Source organism: Lepidochelys kempii, chromosome 6 (genome assembly GCF_965140285.1).
Source record: "Lepidochelys kempii isolate rLepKem1 chromosome 6, rLepKem1.hap1, whole genome shotgun sequence".
Classification (NCBI taxonomy): Eukaryota; Metazoa; Chordata; order Testudines; family Cheloniidae; genus Lepidochelys; species Lepidochelys kempii.
The window spans coordinates 109,610,248-109,631,830 of NC_136385.1; the positions used below are offsets into that span (position 1 = coordinate 109,610,248).

General features: G+C 42.9%; 1 protein-coding gene across 2 annotated transcripts in view; it reads right to left on the minus strand.

Moving 5' to 3' along the window:
• The window catches only part of CCDC85C (coiled-coil domain containing 85C), a 161,792-nt gene extending 140,305 nt beyond the window's left edge, over positions 1 to 21,487 (minus strand). For both annotated transcript variants that reach the window (XM_073349618.1, XM_073349617.1), the window contains exon 1: positions 19,995 to 21,487. In XM_073349618.1, coding sequence (XP_073205719.1) covers positions 19,995 to 20,703 — 709 coding nt within the window. In that variant the 5' untranslated portion in view covers positions 20,704 to 21,487. The remainder of the gene's footprint in view (positions 1 to 19,994) is intronic.
• Between the last annotated feature and the right edge of the window lie 96 nt (positions 21,488 to 21,583).

Below are 21,583 nucleotides of genomic sequence, written 5' to 3' on the forward strand. Positions count from 1 at the left end.
TCAGGCTTAATTTCATCATCATCTACAAAAGGCCGGTATTCTGGCCTTCTTTCTGCTTGAAGTAAATGTTTTATGTAGGCTAATCCGAGATAAATAATTGTTTTCTTCTATTATCTAGATCTTTCACTACACATTGTGGGCTGTATTAAAAAGATTAAGCTCTCCAAAGTCAACTAAGAGCCTTTGCTAGAGGGTACTCTGGTTTCCAACTGTACAAGAAAGCAATGCACCATCCTGAATACCCTGTGTAGCTGCAATAAGGCGTTTGCCTTGCCAAACCAAGTAGCATGTCACCCAAAGTTGATTATTCGCAGCCTTGAACAAAGAACATATCAGAGAAGTTTTTGTTCCAAGTTCATGAGCAAGTGGCAGTCAAAAAGGAGTAAGCGGTAGCATGACACAGTGATAGGAGGCGTTAGCTTTATGCCATTTTACCATATTTATTGGAGCCAAACAGAAAACGTATACATGAAACGTCCTTACAGGAAAAGCAAAATGCTTTAGTGCTGTTTCACCCCAAAAGACAGCTTCCTTAAGGTAACAATAGACAAACACATGCTATTTAGCTTTGCAGCAAATAATGGAGTACAACATACCTACCCTGCACCCTTTGTTCTCATTGGATCATGAAAGAAAGCAGAAAATACTAAGATGACAGGGACAGTTTCAAATAAGATGCAGGCAATGCACATTACTGGATCAGAACTCTTTCTGCTTTTGATTTTTGCCTGTCCTTTGTACTGTCCATATCTTCATATCCATGGGGTACAAGAACCTGAGTGGAATAGAATCTAATCGTGGGGCCAAATTCACCCCACTGTAAAGGAGTGAGAGCCTGTCCACCTCAGGAACGTCTCCTTTCTGTGAGCAGACTGTCTTCAGGACACACAGCTCACACAGCTTCCACCTTCCTGGGTCTGACCTCGGAGCATTCAGCATCCTCTGCCCCTCCGTGCGCTTTCCACAGCGAGTTGATAGCGAGGCCCAAAAGAGGTGGTAAGCAGCTCTGCATTATGCAGTCAGCTTCTTTCAAAGGAGTTAAACCAGATCTTGATCGATAAAGGGTAAGTCAGACAATGGATATAGCAGCCATCTCAAAAGGGAAGAGAGAGAACAATCTGTGCAGGCTCAAACCCAGCCCAGGTCTGTAGTAACAGAAAGTTGTTACGGTTTAAAGGATCTATAGTAGCTTATGTGACAAACATGGGGGATTCACCATCCAATTCCCAGTAGCCAATGGTCTAGAGGAAGTGCAAGAATAGCTCTGGGAAATACCAGGAGGCTAAACTGCTCACTAACACACCTGCTGCCCTGAAAACTCCCACTGCCCTCACCCATTTCATCCACTTCCTATTTAGAAAAGGGAAATTTGCTTTATGACCAGCCAGCCCAGTCCCAGCATTTGGTCACCAGGAACAAAGAGAGACCACACTGACAGCATGTCATTAGGACAAGCTCTGCTAGCAGAGAGATGTCCACATTGCAAAGACCACCACCACGTCTGGAACCCTACAGACTCTTGGTGGCAGCCTCAATAGATTCCAGGCTTTGCGACCTTGAAGTAGGTCTTTCAGGTTAGGAGTCAGGTTTGTTGGCAGGAGAGTGTGGGGAAAGTTTGCACAGCTGCTGCCTGTGTAGTACTGTCCTGTGGCTAAACAGAGGACTTCAGTCTCCAGGACTGTCAACTTTCTCAAGCACTAAACTCACACACATACATTTTTAAGAAAGAATATATATCAGAAAACACATGTTCCTACTGAGGCCATGCATCACAGGCTAGCTTTCAAAATCAATACTCACCCCGGTCTACACTGGGGTGCGGAGGGGAGAAACGGGACACATCGATCTAAGTTACGCAACTTCAGCTACGTGAATAACGTAGCTGAAGTCGACATACTTAGATCGACTTACCGTGGTGACTTCACCACGGTGAGTCAACTGCTGCCACTCCTCCGTCGACTCCGCCTTCGCCTCTCGTGGCTGTGGAGTACAGGTGCTTGGGGGTCAATTTATCGCATCTAGACTAGACTAGACGCGATAAATTGATCCCTGCTGGATCGATCGCTGCCCGCCAATCCAGCAGATAGCATAGACATACCCTCAGACTTCACGGACAATGAAGCTTCTCCTATCCGAAGAGCTTTTAGGAGGAAATCTTGTAGCAGTGCCTTACAAGGGTGGATTCTTGAGAAGTTTCCGATGCAGAGAATTTTTCACAGTCATCACGAAAGCTTATGCTCAAATAAATTTGTTAGTCTCTAAGGTGCCACAAGTCCGCCTGTTCTTTAACACCAGTGATTATCTGATACCATTCCAGGCTGACCTCACATTCCTTACCCACCTGAAACTCCCATTTAAAGATAACAGGAGGTTTGGGTGCACAAGGAATGCAAGATTCAACCAGGGACAAAGAGTCCAACTAATGCAGACCAAGACAAGGCTGTTCATAAATGCTTGGAACTGATTTTGTTTCAATGCCATATTAACTTTAATTTCAATTGCTTATGGACCCAGAAGGCTAGTAAGAAGTCCAATATAATTTGTTAGAAGTAAGCTAGTAGGCTAAATTTTTGCTTTAAAATGCACAGCAACAGTTTTGCAAGCACAAACATTTTGTTATTCATGTGGATGGGATCTGCAAGCAATTATTGCACATATTTCAGAAACACTCAGAAAGGCTTATAAGATAAGGCCCGGCAGTGGAAGTCAGAAGATTTTCTCTGTTTTTCACTCTGTCATAGATAAGTTAATGTCCAAACTGTAAAAAAAACAAAAAACAAAAAAATGGAGGGAAGTGAGGAGGATAATGAGGCATCTTTATCTCATAAGGCTGCTGTGACACTAAACTCATTAAAGTTTGTAAAGCAGTTTGAGATTCCTACTTTGAAGAGATTATACAAGTATATTCACACTGTTCTAAAGAAGTACAGTCATATTACTGCAAATCCAGCAGTACCATTTCATGCACCATTAAAGTTTACTACACTTTCTTAATCTAATCATAAGCACTTCAGAACCTAGATCTGTCATTTGAAACATACAGATGAGCCTTCAACACTGAATTACCAACTGGGTCAACTATATACAGCACAGGATGAATATGTACCTATTTTTTCCATCTCTGCAACATTGTGAATTGTGCTAAAGTTTTGAACTGAACCCTGTTTGTATTTTCAAAACTCCATAATTATGGGTCTCCTGACTGCTTGCTTTCCATCCGCTCAGTACTAGGGCTGCAGATTTCAGCAGGTTTGAAACTGTGACAGCATGTTTATTTGCACTGAAAAGCAAAGATATGCAGAGCCACAAAGTTCAGGTCTAAACTTTCCCAATGGTTAAATCAGAGGCTTTGATGCAGATCCATAACTCTCATGTAAAAATACAGACTTCCCTTCTCCACCTGCTAATATTAATGAATCTGTGTTAGTTACAGTTCTCTACATCAATTCTTGGCTATTAGTTTGTGGTTTATTGATAAACATACAGTCTTTATTATTTTCTAGGCTCCTCTTGCCTGTGGTAGGTTTGGTTTAAATCCAGATATGTAGTCTCTGTTTTAAAAATACATATTAAATCCAAACATTTTCATCCTTAACATATTACCCAGTCAGGAAGTTCTCTCTTTTTAAATACACAGAGAACTAGACTGTTTTGTATACAAGTGTGACTCCAAACCCATCCTTCACTTTGAGTGGTCAGAAAACAAATACCAGACTCCCTATTTTATCCAGCTAAGACTGAACAATAGGGTGGAACTGCAGTTTTTCCATCTGAAAAATTCCCCATTCAAAGGGACTTAGCTGGATGATTAAAAAGAAAAATAGAAATGCTTCCATGCGGGAAAAAGTTAATCAGCTTTTGTTTACATGACCTATTCCTTCAGGGGCAGGACCCATAGAACAGACAGGTCATCTCCAAAACTACACTGCAAGCAGGGCTACTGATCAGCTATTTAGTGCACTTAACAGCTCTATCACAAGGTTTTGTCAGAACCATAACCAAGATTTTTTAGATGTGACTAGCCACTTTGGGTACCGCCAATTTTCAAAAGTCTGACTTGAGTCACCTTCACTGAGCACCTGTCCTCTGAAAAGCAAGTACCCTTAAAGGTTTCAGAGTAACAGCCGTGTTAGTCTGTATTTGCAAAAAGAAAGGGAGTACTTGTGGCACCTTAGATTGGTTAGTCTCTAAGGTGCCACAAGTACTCCTTTTCTTTTTAAGTATCCTTAAAGTATCTCAAGTTGAGTAGTAAAAAACGAGGCACCCAAAACGGCTAACCACTTTTGAAAAATCTTGGCCGATAGCTTTAAAAACAAGCAATAATACGTGTACGTGTGTGTGCGTGCACGCACATACATGTCCTTCACCTGTTCACATCTCCTTGCAACACACATGCAGCATCTGCCTCAATCTTTAACAATACTCATTTCATTGCAAAATTATGTTCCTAGGTAAAATCTTCCCATCTAGATTTGAAACAGAAAAAACAAAACAAAAACAAAACACACAGGAAGGGCATGGCTTTAACTTTTACCAGTGATTGACCAGTGCAAGCATTTTTTCCCTTTAAAACCTGTTGAAACCACTTCATAAAAATTAGTCCATCAATCGAAGGTCTCTTAATTTGTACTTATTATTTGCAATATGATTTATGAGATTCAGTTTCTCTTTCCTACATCGCTCAGCTGCAAATTAGTACCTGACTGAATTCAATAATGTATTTTACCCCCATAAGATCTGCATGCACAGTTTGAATAATTAAATGACAGGTTTCAGAGGAACAGCCGTGTTAGTCTGTATTCGCAAAAAGAAAAGGAGTACTTGTGGCACCTTAAATAAATTGGTTAGTCTCTAAGGTGCCACAAGTACTCCTTTTCTTTTTGCGAATAATTAAATGGTGTTCATTTGGGGCAATCCTTATTTTTCCCCCTTGCTGCTTGGTTTTACATATAGAAAACATTTAGCATACTAGACAAACAACAAACAGAAGCATAATTAGTCCTTTCAAACAGAGATGTTGTTTAACTTAACTAATTGAAAAGAGATAAAGCAAAAGCTTCCACTGGCTGGCTAGCAGCAGAGTCACAAATGCTACTTTTGTGAAGTTCATATTCCAGTAATTATCTTTTATACAAAGAGCAGTGACTCACAAATCTATTTAAATTTTTTCATGAAAAAGCTTTACAAAAAGAAATCTGATAAAAAAGGCTTTTTATGTCAACTTAAATCTGAAACAAGGTCTTTATGATTTGTGGGAGTGGAAAGTCATTAAGGTTTCAATTCCAAATGAAAATTAAGGCTTTTAAACTTCCCATAATACTCACACTGACAACCTTTCATACATAATTGCTGAGGAAGAGTTACTGTGGTCTTGTCACCATTTTAATGATTTGCTAGTATACTGACAAATATCTCCTCCCTGTGAAATCCACCATGCAACCAAGAATAAAAGCCAGGGTTGGCTAAAGAAACATTTGGTTCAGACAGACAGCAGACTGGATCTGATTTCCTTTAATTCGAGACTTATTAGGTGTTAACAAATTAGAGGGGTCAGAAATGGAGCAATGAAGGGACAAGGTGGGAGTTTAGTTGGCAAGGCAAGGAAAAGAGTCTTTAGCTATTATAGCATGGACATTATTAGCTTTTGGCTGAGACAAAGAGAAACACAGCAGTTGAGGATTCATTTCCTTCATGACTATGGAACTGTGTCTCAGCCTAAACTGCATTAGGAAGTCTTATGTTATCATCTCATCATAAAAAAAAAACAAAACCGGAGTATAAAATTTAGGATCACACATGCTCATAAATTAGATAAGCTGAAAGACAACAACTTCCACCTCCAGCTATTTCCCCCCCAAAATTGTTGCTTTTGCAATCTACTAGGACATAAGTTTACCTATTGTGCATTTGTCTTGTCTGTCTGTTATTAGTATGGACAGTGGTGTTTATTGTTCCTTGTCTCATTCACCTGAGGACTTCCTTTATGGAAAAAAGAAAAGGAGTACTTGTGGCACCTTAGAGTTGAGCATAAGCATAAGCTTTTGTGAGCTAGCTGTAGCTCACGAAAGCTTATGCTCAAATAAATTGGTTAGTCTCTAAGGTGCCACAAGTACTCCTTTTCTATTTGCGAATACAGACTAACACGGCTATTACTCTGAAACCCTTATGGAAAGTTTGTTTGTTAGGAATATTTAACATTAAGATGTTGGTAGCACATAGAGGTCTCAGTCAGGTCAGGCCTCCCTTTGTCCTAGGTAGCGTACATGCTATAAAGACCCCTTCCCAGAAATTTAAACACACTTTTTAAGTTTTACAGAAGAACTTGAAGCCTTGTTTCAACTTTATTGATGCCTAAACTGGGAATTCAGAGCAGCTGGGGATTTTGGTTACTGAAAAGGAGAAGAACTGCTCCTGGCTAGCTCTGAAAGCTCATGCTCAAATAAATTGGTTAGTCTCTAAGGTGCCACAAGTACTCCTTTTCTTTTTTCTGAAAAATGTGTTTGTTATTATTTGTACTACAGTTGTGTCTAGAGGCCCCGTTGTGCTAGGTGCTGTACCTACACGTTATAAATGGCACTTCCTTTCCTGAAGAGCTTAGCATCTAAATGTACAGACAAAGGAAGTATTATTAGCCCCATTTTACAGGTAGGGAACTGAGCCACAGAAACTTTAAATGATTTGCACAAGGTCTCACAAGAAATCCGTGGTCAAGACAGGAGACATACCCATGTCTTCTGAGTTCCTGAGCCTGAGCTACAAGACCACCTTTCCCTCCAGCAGCTGTCCTTATAAGGCTTAAAATTACAGCAACAACAAGATCTTTAACCACAGAGTAAGAAAAACCCAGATTTTTAATTTGGTTTAAAAGATGACAGAAGGAGACAAAACAGCCATGGCAGATTAGACTTCCACAAAACCCATAAATCAAAGCAATTAAAAAACTGACCCACCTACAAAAGTTGTCTAAATATACTGAACGGAGTATCATTCTGTTCAAATGCAGATATGTAACATAGCCTGGAGGACTGCAAATTGCAGAAGTAGTTACAGTTAGAAGTGGAATCTTCAGCAATTCCAAGAGAGAGAACATCTCAACAAACAGGGCATGCATTATCTTGTTTCATGACATCAAAGAGGAACGAATGTTCAGGCTTTGAGAACTGATCCCCGTGTTTTAAGAGGAGGAACAAGTAGTTAAGAGGATGACAAAAGAAAAACCTCTAGGAGAAAACTGCATTGCAAATGTTATCACATTTGCAAGAGCAGATCCACAGCAGTAGCTGAACTGTAAACTGTTTATAGTATGAAAAATAAAAATCATAACCGAAAGAGTGAATAATTCAAAAGCAAGAAGGCAAGCATGACACACATGTAATAGCAAAGTATAGACCTATCAGCAGTCTGCAACGTATCAAACAATTGACTTGCTACAGCGTTGGGTGTGAGTAGCTACCAGCATCAAGAATAACAGGCCTTTTAAAAATCAGTAATTTTTACAATGCCACCCTTGTGTGCCACATGAACCACTGGTGAAGATCATATAACCTAGAAGTATTTATCACATTCCACTGAGAACAAGCTTTAAACTCAACAGGAAAGGATTAAGAGCTCTGCAGATCCAAAGCATAGATCAACATTGTATTTAGCTTCTGGGAAATTTACAAATACAAGACTGCTTCTGCAAATGCAAGTACCAAAGAGAGAGAGAAGAAAGAGCAATCAGGAAGACAAAAGAACACCACGTCTCAAATGCTTTGAGATCTACTGATGAAAAATACTCTATAAGAGCTAGGTATTGTTATCAGAAAAATGCCTTAAGATTATACGTAAAATACCATTTTCTTTATAACTCTCTCAAGAACTAAAATGATTGTGCACCTGAAAAGGATTGCTTCTGGCCCCATTACCCTGTTGGCAGGATAGGCTTCAAAAATTGACAAAGGTGTTCCAACATAAAATGTGGGAACTTTACTATACTGAAAATGGATCCACGGGAAACATACATCATGCTAAATGTGGGGTAGATGGGGAAAGCCAGTGAAAGAATCAACTCAGCTACTGGAAATAAATAAATCCCTTTAATAAGAAGATGTGGCTCAAACTCCTAGCCATTCATTAAGGAACTGGAGAAAGTTCCCATTACACATAAAGGCTATGTCTACACTGCACACTGCTGGCACTGGCATTTCAGGTACATGTAAGTACTCTTGGCCATCTAGGATCTTGACAGATGAAAGGAGACATGACAAAGTCAGTCCGTCAGTGGTGCTTAGCAATGATATGAAAAAGAGCCTGATGCGTGAGCAGAAAACCTTTCCACAGTGGCTACAGCTCCACATGCCAGATGGAGATTGAAGCATACTCTGCTCCCTGGCTCACCTGCAGGCCTCAGCCTGGGCTCTCTGGTGGCTCTCCATGGTGACTGCACCAGCCTGAACCCAGATTCTCCAAACTGAGCGATTGTGGGCAGAATTTTCCCAGTTGTCAGTGGGAATGCTGAATGTTTTGAGACTTTGCTTGACTTTGTCACTGTATAGGAGATTTGGCCTTCCTCTGTGTCACAGGCAATTCTTGCGTTGGCCATAGAGCATAGCCTTCAGCAGACTATCTCAAGGTATGGGCTCCATGTGTCCCAACCAGCAAAGCCTGCCAACATCCAGGGTAGTCTGCATATACTGTAGGCCGGTTTGCTCAAGGATCTCGTTACTGATCCCAAGTAACTCCAAAGATTTTTCTAAGACATCAGAGGTGGAAACTGCTCAATCTCCACTTCTACTTGGAGTCTGTAACCCAGCTTTCACAATCGTAAAGAAGAGTACTAACGACACAAGCCTGATCCTTTGTGCTCAGGATTAGCAATTTGTTGTTCCAAACACGTGAGGTAGGTTTGCCAAAAATGACAGAAGCTTTGCCGATTCTTGCATTGAGTTCCCTATCAAGGTTAAGTGAGCTGGTAAGAATTGAGCTGAGATAGCAGAAGTGACCCACATTATTCAGAGCTTCATTATTGACATAGATTTTAGGTGGAATGCTGGTACCTTCTGACAGGACAACTGTTTTCTTGATACTGATTACCATGCCAAACTTGGTGCATGCATCAGAAAACCTGTTCATTACAACCTGCAATTCATTGGGTGAATTAGAAACGAATGCAGCAGCATCTGCAAAAAGCAGATCCTGAATAGTAAGCTGGTTGATGACATGCCTTCTGCTCTGGAATCGTCTGATGTTAAACATGTAGCTCCATGCCACAGCAAAAAGCAGGCTACATCCACACTGTGGTGTGTAACTACGTGTGTTAGTGAAAGGCTCTGGGAGGGGGAGGCAGCGGGAAAAGACTTCAGCAGCTGCTTTACCCTGTTGCCTCTCCCCTGCCAGAGCCTTTCCTCATTGCTGGAAGGCATTCCCTCCTGCAGGGAGAGATTCCAGCAGCTGGGAGGCAGCAGGATACTACACTACTAACAATAGCAGTATAGATGCAGCAGGCACTGCATGGGCATGAAGAAAGCTGTGTAAGGTACATATCATAAAGGTTCAGGTGAGTCTCTACTCACCTAAACAGTGCTTCACCGTCTATACTGCTGTTTGTACCCGTTCTGGAGTGTGTATCATATATGTACTCTACACACTGCCATAAGGAGTGAGCAGTGTAGACATACCTATATAAGGAGTAGGTAAGAACAGGAGAGGTGTTCATGGGACAGGACATAATCAATGATAACTAAGGTCATAGAACACAAGACATATATCCTAGTAAGAAATTGCATGTGAAAGATGGATGCGAGTCTTCTAGTGCATGTCTGACACTTAATGGTCAAGTCAAAGCAAGGAATGCAGGGTGCAACCTTATATTTGTAATATCAGCCTAGATTCTGACAGCTCTGGTTAGAAAACTGTGGGTAACTCCAACCAGCAGAAAGATATCAGATAAGGATACTGACAGCAAACTTTTTGCTACAATGGTTTCCATAGAAATATTGAGCTTCAGGGATTGGAAATGCCACAAGGATTACCTAATTTTTTTAAATAGTTGTTTGTTTTTATTGATCTGCTTTGACTTGTCCTCTTTATCCTCTCCCTTTTCTTTTGATAGAATCATTCCTTAGTGACAGCTCAAGGCAACATCAGTCCTGCAGCTTACTGCACAGAGCAGCACACTTACCACACACTACAACCTCATTTTCTTATAATCAGGATGCACCAAGCCCACAGGCAGGGTGGGGCCCCAGCTCATGAGCCACTCTCCACCTCACCGGGGACAGGCTGAAACAATAGTACGTTGCCTACTGCTCCAGCTCTCGTCCAAGCGATGTGAAGCAGGAGCAGCCTTATTTTGACTCCATGGTGGTGATAACATGAGCCCCCTGGGAAACCCAGAAGTCCTTCCCTCTTTATTGTGAGCCTAGCTAGGCTCATGCAGGCTCCCCCCACCTCCTCCATCCACTAATCCCCTAGTTTCCTCCATAAACACTTAAGCTCTGTTTCCCTATTGTGAGACCAGATCCCCAGCAGGCATAGCAGAGCAGTTTGGGGCAGGTGCAGGAGAAGAAAGGAGATCAACACACTGTCTTGAGCCTTACTGCAGGGGGTAGAGAGGGCAACTGAATAGCTTTGCAGGGTGTCGCAGATTTGCTTGAGCAGGCCCTGCAGGCAGGGCTGGGGTGACACTGCAACATAGTCTAGCAATCTTATCACCCTTCTACTCTTTGATCTTCAGCGTGCACCTGACCCATGCACCTGAGCCCACAAGAGCCTCCAATCACCGCTATTATTCCCAAATTCATATGGTAATGTGAAGAGAAACCCACCATGCTTATGTGACACTGGCTCATACATTACTGAGAAGCTTGCAAACGTGGGGTTCTCATGAGAGCCCCACTGAAACCAATCTGCTAAATTCATCCCTGGTTTAGGATAGCTTTGACCAGGCCACAGGGTCCCTGGGAGCAGAAAGACTGTATCCAAATGTTGTCTCTTGTCGTAGTCTTAGCTTGTAAGTGCTTTAATGCAGGAACCATCTTTTTTGTTCTGATTGTGTACAGTGCCTAGCATAATGGGGTCATGATCCCTGAGTGGAGCCCACCATCAGGGAGACTGGAGCCCATAGTAATCAAAACTGCAAAAGGAAGCTGAAAATTTGGCACCACTGACGGAAGTGGCTGCAGCGGGGGTGGGGATGTGCTGACTGGCAGCTTCCTGTGGCAAGGCTCCTAAGGCTGCGTTCCCTAGTAGATAACCAGCACTACTGGTTACCCTCTCCCAGGTTGAAGTCACCTCAGAGCACAGCAGCCCGAGCTGGTACAGAGAGGAGTACAGGCCAGTGAGTCAATGCTGATGAGTAAGGGTTTGTGAACAGGCCCCAATTATCCTAAGGAGTGCTCCTGATAGTGACTAGAACAGCATTTAAAAACTGCACTGGATGATGGGACAGCTGGTTTCAATGAGGATGTTGAATACCACTCCCGTTCATATACAGCTAGACTGGGTGTTACGGTGTAGGGGGACCACAATGCCTCAGGGAGGCACTCTCCCCCACGTGTACACACTGTGCACTAGCCAGTTGCTCTTCATAGTATACCAGGGTTGGAAGGGACCTCAGGAGGTCATCTAGTCTACCCAAAGCAGGACCAATCCCCAATTTTTGCCACCGATCCCAAAATGGCCTCCTCAAGGATTGAACTCACAAACCTGGGTATAGCAGGCCAATGCTCAAACCACTGAGCTATCCCTCCCCCTCTTCTAGGTGCCCAGCCCCACTCCTTGAACCTATGCGGAGGAGGGGCCAGGTGATTTGCTTTCCAAAGGGAGCCAGGGCCAAGCAGTCCCTGTTATTGTGACCAGCTCTTGCAAGGGCAATATAAGGTAGGGGGCCCCTCTTTTTCTGTGGTCCCTGTGCACAAAAGTCAATTGCAACCTGGCCCAAATGGTGCAGACTCACAAGACAACAAAGGTGTCATATATAACATGCAATGCAGCACTCCAATACCTCAGTGATAAGTGCTTCATAAATGCCTATATATACCCAGAGATCATTTCCGAGTGCTGTACACCATGCATCCCATTCACAAATAAAAGTGCTCATTAGAAAAATGGAATTGCTGCCGTTTTAAGCCTCTGTCAGATGAAGAAGCGATTTACAAACATACATGAGCAACGATGCTTCTGTTACTATGGAGAGTCACGTGTTGGCATGATTGTTGATGCGGGAGACAGAGTTAACCTTCTTCTTACTTCACAAGTCAATAGGCAACGGAAAGGCAGATTCTCTGAGACAATGCTACTTTTCCTGCCAGTAGTGATCTATTTGTGGAAATGGGTCAACCTCTTCGTGGTGGACATGTTAGTGTGCGAGTGTCTAGCAGTGCTGCTTACAATTTTCTGTCCATTACACAGGCAGCGGAACGGCTGCACATAACTACTTCTGGCAGCCAAGTGTTTCATGAATTGCAGCAAGTTAACCACAAGGAGATGATGACATTTTGAGACAGGGCATGATAAATTCCAACTCCCAGACAAAAGGCATCTTTAAAAATAACAATGCAAATGGGAACACAAACCCACACAACCCATACAGGTAAAAGCTACGGATGTGAGTTCTGGCACTAAGTCACCCCAGTACTACCAAGGTCAGCAATGTCATATGCTTTGCAATGAGATAAAGTTAAGGATAGATTGCTCATGAGTGAGGATGGAGTTCAAGCATCAACTGGCTTTCCTTGAGTCACAGCTTTAGCAGATTTAAAACCAGAGTAAAATAGCATTAATTTCCCTTATTCTGCTGCGTGGAAAGTGTATCCGAAATGGTTGGGTCGATTTAAGCCCATTGGCTACTAGCCCTTTTCTCCTTTCCTACTGCCCTCCAGAGCACCTGCACCTGAGGCAGGCCTCAGGCCAGAACGATGCCCTGGGACAGCAATAATAGACCCCAGGGGAGGTGAATGTGAGGGAGGTATGGGCAGAGTCACAAGCTCCACACCGTCTCGCTGCTCACCAGCAGGAGGGCATTGGTTACACCTTCTCACTGGCAGCAGGAGCTATTGGTCGCTGTGCTCTGCCCAGTGCCTCCTAGAGCATTAATCCAAAGGCATGAAAGATACCAGACACTTAGCCCTCATTGCCACAAAGGAATAATTATCCCTTAGCCTTTTACAGGCCCACTATTACCACAGTGAGACCTCTACTAAATCGCAGCCTGTTTTAATGGTCATGCCCCGCACATTCCCCATTTACTGGGCATGGCAGGACTGCATTTTGAGTTACTGTACCTGCCACTTCATTAGATCGCTGTTTAATTCGATCCTCTGCTTTATCTGATCAAACGCCTCCAGAGGAACCAAATCATTTACATTGCAACAAACATAGTTTACATCCCTTATTTTGATTGCTTTTGACAGGTGTAAGTGGATAATTCCATCAAGAGCCATAGAAAATTGCCTTTTAATCAATAGGGAGTTTTCCTTCCTAGGGGACATCTCATAACAGTGGAAGGTCTCTTTGGAAGAGAGGCCAAAATTATTAATGAGATTGAAGGAGAAAGCATTGAGAGATTCAGGCAACGGGATGCAAATTTCTAAACATGACACCAATTTTGGGGGCCCAGCGTAAACATCTATGGACTGATTTTTAGAAGTACCCATAACTCCCAGTGCAAGTCTAAAATGAAGGCATGAGCTCAACACCTCTGAAAAATCTGGCATTAGGTGTCACCCAAAAACTGAGGCACTCAAAATTAGTGGACAATGAACATCTGGCCTGAAGAGACTCAAATCACATTCTTGGTGGCACTCTGAAACATGGGCATTTTTTAATCTTCTAGTCACACACCCGGATAAAATTTCAAAAGATTTTAAAACGGTATTCTGCTCAGGTCTTACATTTAAAGTTTCAGCTCAGGGCAAGTTTCCATGGTTAACATGAAGGATTGTAGCTCATGTTCTAAAATGTTAGAACTATTGCAATGTAAAATACAACAGCATCAAAAAATTAATGTTTCTACAGCACTTTGAAGAGAAAGTGCTAAATATTATTAGAATAAGCATATTAGATTTGAAGCTTGAGCCAACCTCAGATCCAACAACTTCATGTTTCGATCCAGGGCTCTAGTTTGGCCCATTCTAAAGAAAGAGGCTTTTGTGGAAACAGGACCGAGATCTGGGTTCAGATTTCACTACCCTTGCCACATAATTCATGTGGATGAAGCAGAGAGTGTGCAAGAGAGCGGAGTCTGATTTGAGTCCCTCTCCAAAGAAAATTTTACTGTAAAAATTAACTTTTGGGATTCCATCAGAACTATAGAAAAATGTCTATTTCTTCAGTGTGTGGCAGATGGTCACTAAAATACCTTAAATAATCCATATCTCTTGTTTCTGCCCGACGTTGCCTACCCCTACCTCCTTTTGGTCTCTCAGGCCTCATTAATGCACCCTCGCAAATGTATATACTGATTGCAATATTCCGATAACAACAAAGGACTTTGGCCCTAAAGAGAGCAGAATGGATAGAGGGAGAAAGAAGTACAGTAAGGCTGCACATAAGATCAATACCAACCTGCATGGAACAGCTCTTTAAACAATGTTTCTTTGCCACCATTTAAAACATAATATATTGTCCCCTCTAGGTAAATATGTGAACATTTACAAGTGGGAATCGGTAAAACTAGTGATCTTTCCACCCCCTCGTCCTCAGAGATCATTCTTCTTCCATTGAAGAGGATAGCAGTGATGAATTATTACAGCAGAGACATCAATCAATAGCCTAATTGCCAAATTTACAGATTTCCTACAGACCTTTCTGACCACTCTGGTTTTTTAGAAAAGTTGACCCAGCTAGAGCTGGTAGCCAACTGGAATAAAGCACAGGCGACATGGGAAACAGCAAGACAAACTGAGGAGCAGCTTAGGAACCCAGAACAAACAACTTCAATGGGAGCTGAGTATGAACCTCTCACGACAAAAATTTGACCCTTGGAGAAAAATGAAAAGCCCTCAAGCCTTGTATGCACTGGGATTTTGTCTCCATCTCATCCATCAATTGCTAGTGTGTTTGCACCAATACAAACCTCTAGTGTGGAAAGGAAAGCCACAATTTGCATTTACCCTTATTTCAAGCAGAGTTAAACTGGACTGGTGAAAATCACAGCCGCCCTTGTCTTCACTAGTGGTTTACACCATTGCAGCTACACTGGTGATTGGTCACCAATGGGTGGAATTGTTCCATACCGGCACCAGTGTCACATTTGCCTCATATTATCAGCTGTGCAGAGTCCCAGAGGTGCACACAAATCCTATGGAAGCCAATTGTCTTATGCTTTCAACTGTTATTGGATAACAGTAATAAGGGTCAGATCTAGAGTCCGCAAAAGTCAATAGAAATACTCCCTTTGACTTCAGCAGTCTTTGGATCAGTCCCTGAGAGTCTAATTTCCCACATACCTTATAGTTAACAAGCACACGCAAGCAGCTTGTTAGGCCAGACAGTAAGGCCAGACAGATTTCTACCTGGCTTTTTACAGAATATCCAGAGACATGTCTCTGGATATTCTGTAAAACATAAACATAAATTCTGTTATCCAATTTATACACTGTTCTAGTAAATTTGGGGTCATCACTTATCTTTAATACCATGATTACTGCTGTTGTCAGTAGTTAGTCACAGAGCTCTGGAAACTTCTCTGATAAAAGGCCTACTAAGATCCCCTTGCATCGCAGAACTGATATACTTTAAAGGAAAGAGAATGAGAGGTAAGACAAGGGAAAGTGGGACAATGTTCTTTATCATGGCTACTAAAATTAGCCTGAATTTACCTGGCGAATCTATCATTTCATGTACATCTTCTCACCTTGGGCCTGATCCTCAGGCCATTGAAGTCAACAGGAGGATGGACAGTGGACGCTAGATTAGGCTCTTGTGCTCAGTCCCACTTCCATAGGCTCATAGGGGAAAGGGAAAGCAAGGCTGTGCTTTAAACTCTGTTCTCTCGTACAGACCTCCTTCAAATCTAATTTGTCGTGTGAGAGATGACTTGAATGGCCTCCAAGTGCTTGACTCTTTCACAAAACCACTATCCAACTGAAATCATTCTGCTTAATACATAGGAAAGCATGATCCCCAAGCAAAACCTGAGTACTCTTACTCCATGTCCTATCTTAGGCTCTTAGAGCTAAGAAACCATGTAGGGACTGTTTTCTGTCTGAGTAGCTAGGGGATGGGCAGCCTGGGCATTTTTTAGTTTGCCTAATGCCACAAAAAATTAAAACCTAGCACCAGTGCTTCTCTGCAACAAGACCCTCAAAATTTCCCCTTTCTTTTTATTCAAGGGAGATAAATCAATCCAAAAATGTAAAGAAATTTGAATTCCACCTTCTTGTGCTTCCGGCACAAGAATCACCAAGCAGAACAAATGGACGGAATCCATGATGCAGACTGTTTCAGTCTCAGCTCAACCACAGACTCACTCGACTTTCTGCATTCTTTATGTTCACCTGTCTCGCTTTTCCACATTGCAGCAGCCTTACCAGAATTGCAGCACACCGTCCTGAGTGTGCCTCAGTGCCAGACTTCTTGCTGCCAATCAAAAGTAGCCAGATAAGAAGCTGCATTTGCATATGTATTCACAAGCTTTTCCAAAGGCACAGGGCCTCTGCTGAATACCGATGCCATCGGAGAATGACAACTATGCAAGTCATTTTACAGCTTCACTACCTAACTCACCAGATCAGGTTTACTGGCATCCATACATGAATTATTACAGAGTGTAGATTATATCTGCACACCAGCAGACATGAAACTATACAAGTTCATGGTAAAGAGTCAGTGTCAACATTTCCCAAAGAGACCATCCTAAGTGTTTCAAGTTGGGCATCCATTAAACAGAGGAACCTAAACCTGTCACCACTTCTGAAAAGTTTTCCCTAAGTCCACATTGCTCCTTCCTACACAAAAACCCAAGCCAGGCCGCCCCCCATCCTACACACATGATCCTACCAAACCTAATACTCCCTTCTCCTCTACATGGGTTATTTCCACTCAGAGAAATGGAAACTGAGTTTAAACACAGAGTTTTCTTGGATTTATCCCATCAGGGCAAAGTTCCACATACACACCCCATAGGAAAGAGCTCAAGGGCTACATCCTCTGAACCCAGACTTTCCTCACCCTGCCCAATACCAAATATCCTGAGAGAACCTCTGGAAGTAAACGGCATCTATGCTGTGTCTCCTTGCTTCTACTCCGCAAGGCACTCACCTCTTTACAGATCTTGGACTTCATGGAATGTGCAGGGCTACCTGGTTTCCCCAGCTACCAGCATCAAAAGGAGGGGGGTGAGGCAGCATATGTAGTGCAGGGGGAGCGGTTGCCCAGCACAGAGTGAGAAACTAGGCAAGTTATCACACAAGCTGCCATAACTTGTGTCAATGACCCCGGCGAGTGGAGAATCTAGCACAGTGGTTTTCAACCTGTGGTCCGCAGACCCCTGGGCGTCCGCTGACTATGTCTAAGGGGTCCGCAAAAGGTAGTTGTTACCATAGAACCGTGGTTTTCAATCTGCGATCCACTGACCCCTGAGAGTCTGCAGATTATGTCTACAATTTCCAAAGTGGTCAACACCTCCATTCGAAATTTTTTAGGGGTCCACAAATGAAAAAAAGGTTGAAACCCCCTGATCTAGCAGCTCTGGCTCATGCATCCCATAGCACTGGATACTAGTGGTGAAGCTTAGAGGGAAGCTTACACAGGGGAGGGTTGGAGAGGCTGGCATGCAGAGGCAGCACTCCCCACTTCCATGCCCAACTCGGCCCTGCAGTTGCAGACTTTCCTTTTCTTGTATAAGCAGAGGGAGGCAACTGAATTCTATCTAATGTTTCTCTATGGCGCCCATCACCATGGCATCAGGGCCTTTTTTTATGTTTTGCGTTAGCAAACAATCCAGTTCATGAAAACATCTGGTTACCATAAATGGGCTAAACTCAGCCCTGGTGTCACTCTACTGAAATTAGTGGAGTGACATCTAGGAGGAACTTGACCCAGTATATCAAAAAGACTTTGTGACCCTCCTCCCACAAAGAAAGAATTTAGAATTAAAATGCTTTTTTTGCACAATACACATCAAGGCAAAGCATCTGAAATGCAAACAGCAAAGCTTTATAAAATAAGATCTACAATTCTGCTTTGAAGACATTTTAAAATGCTGCTTAAAATTCATGAGATGGCAGAGTAGCATGAGAAGCAAATTACGTTTAAGATACTATGTCCTGCAACATCTGAGGACAGTACCAGCCTCTAAACCAGCATTCCTTCCCTGAGTTAAATGGGTGTAATGTGTTCAACTATTATACGGAAAAGGCAGCTATTGCAAGGGAACTCGGAGCATGGCAAGTTAGTAAAGGATAACACTCTTCAGGATTGGGCTGATAAGTGCTGAGTGAGTCCCACTCACATTCTCAGTGGCCCTGAGGCTTACCCATAGAACACCAGGACCTTGCCATGGCCTCTGCTCCCTCCATCATTCCTAGAACTCCTTCAATATTAGGGTGACTTGGCAGTCCCTTATCTGCCCCATCCTGTGGTTCTCCCATTGGAGGGGATGAACTACATCTACCCCTTTGTAAGTGTAACATTCTCACATTTGGAACATGACAAGTTGAGCACATCATTCAGAAAAACCAACTCCCCCACTCCTCCCTTCTGACATTCCACTCAGTCCTTGCTGTTGCAAGCTGGCGGTGCTGAGGGTGCAGTTTCTAAGCTTGGAAAAGGAGGATGCTGTAGTTTATATCCCATTTACCACAGAATATTCCAATCTGATTTGGACATTCTGGTGGAAAGGGCTTGAAGAAGCTGAAACTCTAGCTGTCATGTATGAGCCCAGGTTGCTTCCTGTTGGTTCGTCTCATCAGAATTGCACCCTTTAGAAGTTCTTCCTGTCAAATTTGAAATCTTTTTGCATCCCAAGCTTCTTTCCCCACAAATCTGGATTTTAAGGACATTCTCGGGATATGCTAGTAATATTATTATTATCATCAATATTAGTATTATTTTAAAGCCAGCTCAATACAGACTCAACTTTGCCTGCCTGAGAAGAACAGGATGAGGCCTGTCATCATTCCATATTGGGATTTTTCTAATTGTGACCACACGTTGTATAAAGTATAAGTACAGATTCAGTTATAGAATGATCCCTGCCTCTCTGATTATTTCAGAAGAGGAAGGGGAGGAAGCAAAAAAGTTAAGCTAATTCCTATACATTGAACACAGTCTTTAGCTACTGGGCATTGCTCAGTTTCAGACAGTCTGCCAGTGAAAGCCCCATGTAGTTAACAGGTGATGCTTTTATCCATTATTTGGCAGATGAAGATTGTAATAATTCCAACATCCCAACTATGCTTTTATCAAGCTCATGAAACTATCAGGCAAGCAGCTAAGATAAAACAAAACACTAACAGGAAAATCAATGTTATTTAATTCAGAAAACATATAGTCAGTTTGCCTGCCAGGACTTAAAACAAAAAATAAAAGACCATCTCACAGCCCCTCCATTAATAATGCATCTGATGAGCATTTAACAATAGTATAACTACATCAGAACAGCTCCACTACCAACTAGTTATCAGATTAAGAGGTTTAATAAAATCACAGAGAAATGCACAGGGTGCATTTCACATTTCCCAGATGGTCACCTGCTGTATTTCCTATCATACAATTACTACTCCTTACAATAATTGATAACATGCATTCCCATGGACTCTTCCGGATACATGCACTGTCCAAAGGTCAATGCACTAACCCTCACAGCACCTCCTTGAGACAGACATCTCCATTGCACAGGGGGCAAAGTGGAGGCAGAGTGGTTAAAGTGACTTGCCCAAGTTCAAACCGGAAATCTGTGGCAGAGCTAAGCACAGCCCCCATGTCACCTCACCTCAATTGTGTAACCACTAGACAGCACTTCCTCAAACAGAACTAGAGAGAGGGAGGAAGTGGGGGAACAGACTTACCATTGAGACCATTGGGGATACTCCTGTGGTGAACGGGTACAGACAAGTCATCCATAGATCTCCTTATTGCTCCAGCCTTATTCTCGACAGGTTTGTGATGATGGAGGTGATGGTGATGATGATCTGGGCTCCCTGCGCTCCCAGTGCTGGAGGTGCTACTACCATCCCCCACATCCCTGGTCCCAGAGCTCCCATTCAAATTGGTCAAACTGGCTTGGCTGTCTATAGAGCTCCTAGAGCCAGCTCCATTTCTCTCTTCATCTAGCATGAGGACTATCTCCTTCAGCTCCATGTTCTCCCTCATGAGGGACTCCTGCTTTGCCTCTAGCTCCTTCAGCTTCTGTTGATACATCCCAACTTCTTTCCACATCACACTGGCCGTGTGCCTCCCAAACCTTTGCCATTCCCTGGACAGCTTTTTGCCTTTCTGCCGATCATCATCCAAGAAGCAGCAGAGCTCTCTCAGTTCCTGATTATCATCTTGTAATTTCTGATTCACCTCCTTCAGCCCCCTGATCTCATGCAGATGAACCTGGAGCCTCCTGTTTACATCCTTCATTAAGTTGCCATGTTCCACCATTAAGTTCATTTTTTCATTTTCTACTTTCCTCAGTCTTTTCACCAGCTCTTCCTTGCTCCATCTCATCATCTCCTCTTCTGAAATTTTGCTCAGGTCTTCCTTAGACCCTTCCACATAATTTTTTGCCATATTTGAGTCTAGATACTGTTTCTTTTAAATAATAATAATAAACAGTGTTTTCTAGAACTAAAATTTACTGTAACATGTTGGGTAGGGAGAAAATTATAGTTCTTCAGAGCGGATGGGGCAAGAAAAAAAACAGCAAATTCACGTTGAAAGATTTGTCCCCCATATCAAAAACCAAAAAAGGGGGAGATCCAATTCAAAGCTTTAGAATGCTTTTAATTAAGTCTCCAAAGTGAATCAATCAACTTACCCTAGGTGAAAACAACACTAAGTGGAGGCTAATCAGCAACGGTCAATCTTCTTGGATTTGCTCATTTCACTTGTTCCTCTACAAAAATCCCAAACCCATCGATTTCCAATAAACAGTACAAATAAAATAATAAGGGCACCATTAATTCCTCCAGTGCAGACCCAGCTTTCCTGATCCGATCCCTGTCCACCCCACAGCTGCTGAGCTAGGTAGCTGGTTTTTTGAATAACATGTGAAATAGAAACCCGTCCCTCCGGTTGTTTGTTTGGCGTTAATTCCGAGGCTGCTCTCCGGATGATGTCAATGCCTTTGTAAACTGCACGTAAAAAATTTCATGACAAGAGGTGGTGAGCGAAGGAGCATTCCTCTAATGGCACAATCATCAGAAAGCAGGAGCTCAGCTACACGGCTTGAACTGGTCCCACCTACTTCTGGGGAGGGGAGAGGAGCGGAGGTGGGGCCCCCTCCAGTACTGAAGGAGAGAAAGCACAACACAGATCCACTGCACAAGAGGCTTCCCCCACCGTCTTACCCGGCTGCTGCCGAATACAGACAGTTCTTTGCTCGGGGAGCGGCGGCTTAGAGAGGCAGGGACCTCCCCCCGCAGCCTGATTGGGTGTCAGAGGCTGGGGG